This window comes from Piliocolobus tephrosceles, chromosome 18, assembly GCF_002776525.5.
Source record: "Piliocolobus tephrosceles isolate RC106 chromosome 18, ASM277652v3, whole genome shotgun sequence".
NCBI classification, from domain to species: domain Eukaryota; kingdom Metazoa; phylum Chordata; class Mammalia; order Primates; family Cercopithecidae; genus Piliocolobus; species Piliocolobus tephrosceles.
In genome coordinates this window covers 33,086,825-33,098,736 of record NC_045451.1, presented here as the reverse complement: position 1 = coordinate 33,098,736, position 11,912 = coordinate 33,086,825, and the positions used below count along the sequence as shown (strand labels likewise).

General features: G+C 36.5%; 1 protein-coding gene across 5 annotated transcripts in view; it reads right to left on the bottom strand.

Moving 5' to 3' along the window:
* DYM (dymeclin) overlaps positions 1-11,912 on the bottom strand; it is a 416,736-nt gene that overhangs the window by 114,912 nt on the left and 289,912 nt on the right. For all 5 annotated transcript variants that reach the window (XM_031934503.1, XM_026455157.1, XM_026455155.1 and 2 more), the window contains one exon: positions 9,719-9,821. In XM_031934503.1, the coding sequence (XP_031790363.1) occupies positions 9,719-9,821 (103 nt within the window). The remainder of the gene's footprint in view (positions 1-9,718; positions 9,822-11,912) is intronic.

Here is an 11,912-nt window from a genome sequence, read left to right as displayed (position 1 = left end):
ACTTAGACTCCCATACAATAATAATGGGAGACTTCAACACTCCACTGTCAACATTAGACAGATCAACGAGACAGAAAGTTAACAAGGATATCCAGGAATTGAACTCATCTCTGCACCAAGCGGACCTAATAGACATCTATAGAACTCTCCACCCCAAATCAACAGAATATACATTCTTCTCAGCAGCACATCACACTTATTCCAAAATTGACCACATAATTGGAAGTAAAGCACTCCTCAGCAAATGTACAAGAACAGAAATTATAACAAACCGTCTCTCAGACCACAGTGCAATCAAACTAGAACTCAGGACTAAGAAACTCAATCAAAACTGCTCAACTATATGGAAACTGAACAACCTGCTCCTGAATGACTACTGGGTACATAACGAAATGAAGGCAGAAATAAAGATGTTCTTTGAAACCAATGAGAACAAAGATACAACATACCAGAATCTCTGGGACACATTTAAAGCAGTGTGTAGAGGGAAATTTATAGCACTAAATGCCCACAAGAGAAAGCAGGAAAGATCTAAAATTGACACTCTAACATCACAATTAAAAGAACTAGAGAGGCAAGAGCAAACACATTCAAAAGCTAGCAGAAGGCAAGAAATAACTAAGATCAGAGCAGAACTGAAGGAGATAGAGACACAAAAAACCCTCCAAAAAATCAATGAATCTAGGAGTTGGTTTTTTGAAAAGATCAACAAAATTGACAGACCGCTAGCAAGACTAATAAAGAAGAAAAGAGAGAGGAATCAAATAGATGCAATAAAAAATGATAAAGGGGATATCACCACCGACCCCACAGAAATACAAACTACCATCAGAGAATACTATAAACACCTCTACGCAAATCAACTAGAAAATCTAGAAGAAATGGATAATTTCCTGGACACTTACACTCTTCCAAGACTAAACCAGGAAGAAGTTGAATCCCTAAACAGACCAATAGCAGGCTCTGAAATTGAGGCAATAATTAATAGCCTACCAACCAAAAAAAGTCCAGGACCAGATGGATTCACAGCTGAATTCTACCAGAGGTACAAGGAGGAGCTGGTACCATTCCTTCTGAAACTATTCCAATCAATAGAAAAAGAGGGAATCCTCCCTAACTCATTTTATGAGGCCAACATCATCCTGATACCAAAGCCTGGCAGAGACACAACAAAAAAAGAGAATTTTAGACCAATATCCCTGATGAACAGCGATGCAAAAATCCTCAATAAAATACTGGCAAAACGGATTCAGCAGCACATCAAAAAGCTTATCCACCATGATCAAGTGGGCTTCATCCCTGGGATGCAAGGCTGGTTCAACATTCGCAAATCAGTAAACGTAATCCAGCATATAAACAGAACCAAAGACAAGAACCACATGATTATCTCAATAGATGCAGAAAAGGCTTTTGACAAAATTCAACAGCCCTTCATGCTAAAAACGCTCAATAAATTCGGTATTGATGGAACGTACCTCAAAATAATAAGAGCTATTTATGACAAACCCACAGCCAATATCATACTGAATGGGCAAAAACTGGAAAAATTCCCTTTGAAAACTGGCACAAGACAGGGATGCCCTCTCTCACCACTCCTATTCAACATAGTGTTGGAAGTTCTGGCTAGGGCAATCAGGCAAGACAAAGAAATAAAGGGTATTCAGTTAGGAAAAGAAGAAGTCAAATTGTCCCTGTTTGCAGATGACATGATTGTATATTTAGAAAACCCCATTGTCTCAGCCCAAAATCTCCTTAAGCTGATAAGCAACTTCAGCAAAGTCTCAGGATACAAAATTAATGTGCAAAAATCACAAGCATTCTTATACACTAGTAACAGACAAACAGAGAGCCAAATCATGAATGAACTTCCATTTTCACAATTGCTTCAAAGAGAATAAAATACCTAGGAATCCAACTTACAAGGGATGTAAACGACCTCTTCAAGGAGAACTACAAACCACTGCTCAGTGAAATCAAAGAGGACACAAACAAATGGAAGAACATACCATGCTCATGGATAGGAAGAATCAATATTGTGAAAATGGCCATACTGCCCAAGGTTATTTATAGATTCAATGCCATCCCCATCAAGCTACCAATGAGTTTCTTCACAGAATTGGAAAAAACTGCTTTAAAGTTCATATGGAACCAAAAAAGAGCCCGCATTGCCAAGACAATCCTAAGTCAAAAGGACAAAGCTGGAGGCGTCATGCTACCTGACTTCAAACTATACTACAAGGCTACAGTAACCAAAACAGTATGGTACTGGTACCAAAACAGAGTTATAGACCAATGGAACAGAACAGAGTCCTCAGAAATAATACCACACATCTACAGACATCTGATCTTGGACAAACCTGAGAGAAACAAGAAATGGGGAAAGGATTCCCTATTTAATAAATGGTGCTGGGAAAATTGGCTAGCCACAAGTAGAAAGCTGAAACTGGATCCTTTCCTTACTCCTTATACGAAGATTAATTCAAGATGGATTAGAGACTTAAATGTTAGACCTAATACCATAAAAACACTAGAAGAAAACCTAGGTAGTACCATTCAGGACATAGGCATGGGCAAGGACTTCATGTCTAAAACACCAAAAGCGACGGCAGCAAAAGCCAGAATCGACAAATGGGATCTAATTAAACTAAAGAGCTTCTGCACAGCAAAAGAAACTACCATCAGAGTGAACAGGCAACCTACAGAATGGGAGAAAATTTTTGCAATCTACTCATCTGACAAAGGGCTAATATCCAGAATCTACAAAGAACTCAAACAAATATACAAGAAAAAAACAAACAACCCCAGCATTTCTACCTACATTCCACTGACTAGAGCTAGTCATATGCCCCCCTCCTAGACGCAAGGGAGCTGGAAAATGTCCCTTTGCTGTGTAATCAGGGAGAGGAAATCGGTTTTGTAGAGCATCCAGCCAGTCTCTGCCCCACCTAAAGTCTAGTGGGGTGCCCGGCACATGCCTGGCATTCAGGAAAAGTAGCTGGTTGACAGGAAGCCTGTCAACATGACCTCCATTTCTCTGTTCTTGGTAGTCATTCTGGTTTGGCCTATTTCTGGGGCTCCTGGACATACCAAGCTCTGACAGTTCCAAGGTCAGGAAGCACCCTGGGATGAGGGAGTCCATATTTGGGGTTCAGGTACACTCTGTGATGTGAAGTAACTACCCAGATGTTCCCAGACAGATTAGAAAATCTTCCTGATGTTGCTGCTCTCCTGTAGTTAGTGATTGCTGGCTGTTGTGATCCCTACCTCTTCATCTAATATCACACCACTCCTCCTCCTGCAGGAAGCTCTTTCTGCACTAAAGAGCTCAGAGACAGTTCCATCTTCTGAACTAACGCCTGTGGTCCCAGACTGCCTCTCCCACACATGGGCAGCAATAGCTAACCTTATCAAGCACTTGCTTCGTGCCAAGGATCCTACCTTGACTCATTCATTTCATCCTCACAAGAACCCCAGGTGTTCAGTCCTCGTTATTATCTGTCTTCTTGGTTCTGGCCATCATAGTACAGACAAGGCAATTGAGGCCCAGTGACGCAAAATGACATACTTAAGGCCACACAGGTCACAAGCCACAGAACCAGTTCACAAAATATAATATTTGCCCATTTTAAATTTCCACTATTTATCTTTTTATTATTGATCTCCTTACATATTATAGATACTAGTCCCTTACCAGATGGATTATTGGCAAATATCCTCTCCCATTCTGTGGACTGTCTTTTTGCTTTCTTAATTGCATCCTGTGAAACACAAAGTTTTAAATTTTGATGAAGTCTAATTTATCTATTTTTCTTTTGTCACTTGAGTTTTTGGTGTCATCTAAGAAGTCTTTGCCTAACCCAAAGTCGTGAAGGTTTAATCGTATTTTCTTCTAAAAGTTGTATAATGTTAGCTCTAACATTTAGGTATACGGTCCATTTTGAGTTAATTCTTGTGTATAGAATGAGTGAGGGGTGATGAATAATTATTGAACTATTATATACCAGACACTGTCCTGGATACAAACAACTCAGTGACAATGATGCATGATCATTTTTCACTTTCATGCCCTTGCTGAAGAAGCGTAACACTTGTAATGTTTTCCTGCCTGAATCCCTCCTTCGAAAAATATTAACCAGCTCAAACTTCAACTCCTTTCAATGAAGACTGCCACAGTACCTCCCCTTCTTCCTAAAAGTTGTTCTCTCTCACTCTTCTGACATCCTGCAAGTTTGGTTATGTAGCTTTTATAAAATTGGTTATACGTTGAATTGTATTTTAGTTGTGTATTTGTTTTAACTATCCTGTAAGTAGGTACTATGCCTTCTTCATTTTTACCTCTTACACCATGGTAAAGTAATGTAAAACAGAAGTTTTAATAATATTCTGATTGCTGTTATCATCACTAGAATACATGCATGAAAAGTTGACCCCCAAAAGCAATTGTCAAAAGTGACAACATGTAAAAGGAGCTGTTTTAAGAGTAACAAATTTCAGCATTTCAAACTTCTTGGATATGGCAGCATACCTAGGATAACTGTTCCCATGTTATATAAATGTTAAATTACCTATGCCAGCCTTTAAATCTTCCATAAAAATCTTTAAGGGACATTTCCATCAAGAACTAATTCTACTCTCTGTCTTCATGAGTTCAGTTGTATTAATTTTTAGCTCTCACAAATAAGTAAGAATGTGTGATGTTTGTCTGTCTGTGCCTGGCTTGTTTCACTTAACAAGAAGGATGGTTACCAGAGGCTGGGAAGGGTAGTTGGGGCAGGGAGGGGATGATTAATGAGTAAAAAAATATAGTTGGATAGAATGAATAAGATCTAGTATTTGATAATAGCTAGATTACAGCTAACAGTAATATATTGCACATTTTGAAATAACTAAAAGAGCATAACTGAACTGTTTGTAACACAAAGAAAGGATAAATGGATACCCCATTCATCCTGATATTATTACTGATTGTACGTGGGTATCAAAATATCTCATGTATCCCATAAATATATAATCTACTATGTACCCATAAAAATTTAAAAAAGAATACTCTAATACCACTATATACAAATACTATGTATGTACATCTTTGTATTATTTATGTGCATGTGTGTGTACAGAGGGGCATTTTAACACCAGCTCAGTAAAGGCCACAAGCATTGTACAAAACAATTGACTGAAGATAGTCTTCAATATTAGTTATCCATCAACTATTGAATCAAATGAATTTGAGATCTAAGTTAAAGAGTAAACACCAACACAGAATCTTAATAATAGAACAACCTAAAAAGGATGGAGTGGAAAATAGAAAAATCTCTGAATTTAAATTTTGTCATATGAAAATCAGATCAGAATATCCTACAATACATTTCTGAAGAAACCAAATGTCTGAAAGCAGATTTAAAAGTTTGTAAACAAGGTCTAAAAGATATTAATAAAAGCTATGAAGTCAAAAGGTCAGCCAATGATATATTCCAGAGTTAACAGTATCTTAGAATTCCATATAGAATGAGCGATCATGACTTGATGAAAATAAATTTCAAATGGATGGCTTTTGCTCTTTAGAAAGTTATAATTTAGAAGCAAACTATCTGTAGGGCACAGTGGCTCATGCCTGTAATCCTAGCACCTTGGGAGGACAAGGCAGGACAATCACTTAAGGCCAGGAGTTCAAAACCAGACTGGCCAATATAGTGAGAACCCATCTCTACAATATTGAAGTTAGATGGTAGAGTCAGTCCTACAGAAATATTCAAAGTTATTTGATGACCACAGGGCAATATAATTTGGTTCCTTATGGTTGTAACTAGAATAAAAGTTAAATTGTTAGGAACTAGGGAAACAAAGCTTATATGGTACAGTAACAATATTCATCGTTGGTTATAGTTTAAATATTCCTATGGTTATAGTTTAAAAGGCAATCATAACTCATTTGCTATCTTTGTTTCATTTTCTATATTCAGGTTCCATATTTGGTTATATATGACCAAACTTCTCTGAAAGTTCAGTTCATTTTTATTAAAAAAAAATCTGTTGAAAGATTCTCCTTTAACAGTTCTCTCCTGTCCCCTTTAGTCACTGAATTAAATTTTATGTAATCCTGATAATACAAACACCGAAGCAAAGCCAAGTCAATGGAACTTGACTTGCTTTCTTAAAGGCCCTTATTGCCCCTGTAGAGATTTTCTCTCTCCCCACAGGTTTGAATACAATTTTTGTTTTATTTCCCCTTAAAGAGCCAGGGCAGTTTCCTCATTATCTGGAACTCAGTTGAAGGTTTTAGGTTTCCCCAGAGATGTTCAGATCAACATAGTTGCACTAAAGTACTAATACTAATGTTTTTGGAACTTGCAATTTGCTTTCTATGTTGTTACTCAACTGACTTGTGAATTATATAGTATAATGAGGATAAACATTTTCTTAATAAACTTAGAACTCTCTAGGTAGACTGAAAGTACTCTATGTACTACAGTGAGAAGAAAAACATGTCCTTATTTTTAGGTACTTATTCAAATTCTTTGCTAATATAGTCCACTCAGTCTTGGTGTAGAAAGTACACATCGCGAGACTCTGTCTCAAAAAAAAAGAAAGTACACATCTAGGAATCCACTGCTGCATTAAGACTTTCTCATTTTCCTTTTTCATCTTTTACCAACAAGTGGTTTAAAGCATTAGTCCAGGACACAGAATTTTATGTGGTTACTGGCAAAGGTACTTAAGTAAAAATTCTGCGAAAGAAAAGGAAGGAACATGTTCATTTGCCCAGTTAATGACTAATGTAAAAGAGAAAATGGTTTCAAATGTTTAAATCACTTATACAACAGTGTTTTGAGCAATGGCAATGACCAATAAGACATTGAGGTACCATGAAAGAACAGAAAACAGTGCTTATTTTTAAGGTTACTGCTGTTTGTTTAATCACCATTCAGGTCTCTATCAGGAGTGATTCACAGTCATCTCTCCTACTCAATCAGTGCTAACTATTTTCTTCAGTTAACACTGAAAAAAGGCAGCAAAATTCAAGCTCATAAACCCATTTGAAAAATGTTGTGATTTACAAAGTCTCATATACATAAATGTTAAGAAAAAAAAAAAAAGGATTGTCAATGACATATTCCAAATGGAGTTTTCCCACTATTTCTAGGAAGCAGATGCTTTAAGAATTCATTTTTACTTAGTGAAAATTTTATACAATTAGAAAATATTCAATCAGTGACTCTAAAATCTGTAAACTTCAGTAGCAGAATTCTACTAATACAGGACTGTTACAAATTCAAATTGTCCTATCATGGCATTATTACCCCCATGATTGGCAAATACCAGTAAATATGACCTATTTCCTCAAATATTAATTTTATAGATTTCCGATTACAGAAGAATCCTACTAACTTCAGAACTTCAGAATTATACATGTTCAACACATTTTTGTGGAGTAAGTGGCACAGGAATACTACATAAATCAAATAATAATTGCTTACAAATAACAAAACATTTGCAGATGACCCAAATTCAAGTTTTTGGTAAACACAATTCCCAATTGCCATCCTGGCCCTGGATGGAGCTTCTAAACAGTTACTAGATATATTTTTCTCATCACAGGTATGGCAAGTGTAGAATTAAGCGAGCTGTTATGCTAATTAAAAAATTAGAACATTCAACTTAACAGGAAAATCTTAAAAGACACATTTTGGAATTATAAACTTAATACCTTAAGGGGATGACAGATTGTGACATCACATACACACACACACACACACACACACACACTCACACACACAAGAAAAAACTAGCACCAGTCAGGCTGTGGTTGCACACAGCTATCTTTGTTTATCATTGACTGATATCTGGACTGGGTGCTGTTCCCACAGTCTCATATCAGGACAAAGAAATGAAACAAAACACAGGACAAGCAAGGCAACTCTACATTTGTCTGGTATGCATCGTCACTGCAAACTCAGAATTAAAGAGTTTTCTAATAAAGTTTCTAAATACCAATCCACTATGTTGTTATCTGGAGATTTAGGGCCGTCCTTATTAGAACTTGATGAACTTCTCCCGTGGTTAATGGCAAGATAATTTTTAGCATCTTCATCTAAGCCATGTTCCAAAATATAAGAAATGTCACAGGTAGTGAAACTACTTTAAGAAAATTTATAACGCGTTCTCTTTCCTATTATTATATTATGCTCACCCCTGTGCTGTTTCTATTCTATTCCATCAGCATCCTCTAAGGTCAGGTGATGTCTTAGTGCATTTTCTGTTGGTTAGAACAGAATACCTGAAACTAGGTAATTTATAAAGAAAATGAATTTGTACAGTTACGGTGGCTGGGAAGCCCATGGTCAAGGAGATGCATCTGGTGAGAACCTTCTTGCTAGTGGGGACCCTCTGTGGCATCCCAAGATGAAGCAGAGTATCTATCACATGGTGAGGGGCTTAAGTATGCTAAAATGCTAGCTCAAGTCTCTCTTCCTTTTCTTATAAAGCCCCCAGTTCCCTTCCTATGCTAACCTATTAATCCATTAACCCACTAATCCATTGATCCATGAATTCATTCATTCATTTATAAGGGATCCAATCACCTATTCAAGGTCCCACTTCTCAATACTGCCATGCTGGGGATTAAGTTTCAACATGAGTTTTGGAGGGGACATTCAACCGCAGCAGTTGGTAATAAGCTCTTCGTCATTAAGGTGGATGGAACAAAGGCCACATGTTACTGCTGCTCTCTTCTGACCATGTCTGATAAGACTGGAGTCACCTACTGATGAGAGCAGAGCCAATTAGATTCTCTTTCTCAGGAATTGAGAATGAGGACTTTAAGACAGCTAAAGGCACTGCACTCACAAGGACATGCTTATAGGTTGGAAGGAACAAGAGGAAGGGCTGGGGTTGCTATTTTAGGTTCAAGTAAGCAAACAGATAAACCCAGATGGTAGAAAGCAGCAGCAGAATAAAGTAGAAGCAAAAGGAAGCAGAGACCAGAAACAAAATGACCCCTGAAACAGGACCCAATGGCTTTTCAATTTTAGGTTCCAGATCTCTGGGAAATCCAGGTGTACTTGCTCCCCTTAAGTTCAGTGAGGAATCTTTGCATACTTCCTATAAAATCATCCCTGCTTTTGTTTTTGTGTTATTAGCTTGAATGAGTTTCTCAACTCAGATATAAAAGGTTCTTAATTATGTACAAATTATTGGTTTAGGGTTGATTTTCTTCAATCACTTGTTAACAATCATTTACAACTTGTTCCCTTGATTTGAGACATCACTCTTTTATTTGCATATTAGAGGTTTCTCAGGCATCAAAGATTTTCAGCATAGTAAGATTCTGAGAAGAGAGGGGGTAATGTTGTTATAAATTTTACAATGAGAGAATTTATTTATTTATTTATTTTTTGAGATGCAGAGTCTTACTGTGTCACCCAGGCTAGAGTGCAGGGGCATGATCTCAGCTCACTGCAACCTCTGCCTCCCGGATTCAAGTGATTCTCCTGCCTCAGCCTCCCAAGTAGCTGGGACTACAGGTGTGCACCATCACACCTGGCTAGCTTTTGCATTTTTAGTAGAGATGGGGTTTCCCCACGTTGGCCAGGCTGGTCTTGAACTCCTGACCAAGTGATCTATCTGCCTTGGCCTCCCAAAGTGCTGGGATTACAGGCATGAGCCACTGTGCCTGGCCTAAAGGAAAAGTTTTTATTGATGAAATAAGGTAACTACTTACATAATCTGGTAGAGGAACATCATTAGAACTCGGCGAACCTCTCAAGGACTGTGTGGCTTGTTCCAGAACTTTGTTGTGTTTTTTAGACAGCAAAGAAAATAAACTGGAAAAACAAACAAAAAACCAATTATATTAAAGAAAACTGTTTTCTATGTCGTCTGTGGAATTATATAGTTCCACAGCATGTCAATTATTCTAAAATATACTTGTAAATGACTCTTTCTTCATGCCTATGTTAACAGCAAGATTAACAATACTATTTATGTAAGAAAAAATGAGTGAGGAGGATGTTTAAATCATAAGAGTTCTAAAAATTTTTTTAATGACAGTTTAAAATTATGTTTCAAACATAGGAGAATTTTTTATAAGATTACTATAGGGAAAAGAATAGTGGAGAAAACCTGAGATGTAGACTATGACTAACTCATAGTGTAATCTACTACAAGTCACTTGAGCTTGTGTATCTTCTCATCTTCTGAAAAAGTGTGTTGGACAAGATTATATCTCTACTGTCATACAGAGTCTATGGTTCTGTATTATAGCTTTATTTCTCAAAACTAATGACTTAAAATGTTTTTTAAGATTTCTGCTTCTGGCCATGATAGATTAACTGATACTGAACTAACTCCCCTGCTATCACTAACTACAAAAAAAAAAAAAAAAAAAAGACACAACTCTTTTCAGATGTTATACAACATGTGAAGTAAAGGATTATAATCCCTAACAAAAGGGATATAAAGATGAGCCCCATAATGGTGAGCTTCTGTCTCGAGGAACATTGTAGATTACGGTCCAGGAAGGTGGGACCCAAAGAGTACACAGCAGTGTTGTGCTGAGCTCAGACAGAGAGAGGAATTTAAGGCTGCTGTGGCAACTGCATTTTGCAAGGCAGAATACTAGAGAGGAGAGAATTTCCAGAAAGCAGGTCCAGAAATTCAAGGGTCTTCTTGAATGTTTGTATAAATGTTAAGCTGTAATGTGCAGAGCAAGACTCCACAAGGTGTGGCAGTAAACAACTATCCAGGAGCTGTAAACTAAACAGAGATTTTAGGGACCATAACAGACTGAGGGATACTGGAGCTCCAACCAGCCAGGAGATAAAAATCATTGAACATGAACATTCAGCTGAATTCTTAGAAAGGCCATGCTTTAGTAGTCAGGCTGTTTTACTCTAGAGTGCAAATTACTGTCTTCTAAGAGGCTCTTTAATATAGCAAAACAATCTTCAAACAGTTGATTTACATTAAATATAAAAGCACTAAACACCCCAGTTAAACGTCAGAGATTTTCAGACTGGATAAAAATGCAAGATCCAACTATGTGCAATTTAAAAGAGACACACTTGTAAATTTAAAGATACAGGTAAATTAACAAAAGGATACAAAAAAGACATACTATAAAAACATTAATCATAAGGAAATGGCAGTGGCCATATTAATTTCAGACAAAGTAGGCTTAAGAACAATATTATTATTACTAGAGATAAAGAGGGAGATTTTATAATGATGAAAGCCAGTTTACCATGAAAACATAACAATCCTAAATACCTATATGCCTAATAAAAGAACTTCAAAGATATGTAATTATATGATCCCAATATTAAATTTATTGTATCTAATAAAGAAAGAATTCTTCTTTGGGATAGATGGTGGCTTAAAAAAAAGGCAATTCTGATTCCATGTACTTTCCATAAAAATTTGAAGTATGGCCCGCAGTATTTTTTTCATGCCAAAACTTCACTATAGTATTTAGTAATCCCCTTACAAATAAAATATTATTTAAATATCGATTTAGGAAAATCTGTAATTATTTCAGATGGTTTAAAAAGGATATCCATTGAAGACTGGGCCATTAAGTAGTTTTTCTAGATTAAGTTTCAACTAATATCATCAAGGAAAAAAGTTCCTTAAACATTTATTGGTAATGTTAGATGTTGTACAAAACAAACATAAGAGAGGCAGTGAATATTATTTAAGTTTATACTTAAATAAGGTGGGAAGAAAAATAATTACATGAAATAATTACTGAATAAATAAGTATGAAATGATATGATACTGGTTACATGCTGAGGATATAACTGAATGATTTCTTTGAAATGAAACACTCCTGAAATGCAATACTCCAGTCAAGTTTCATGAAGCTCAGCTTAGGCCCTATACAATGTCTTGAGAAAGAAGAAAGAGTTATCTGTGCA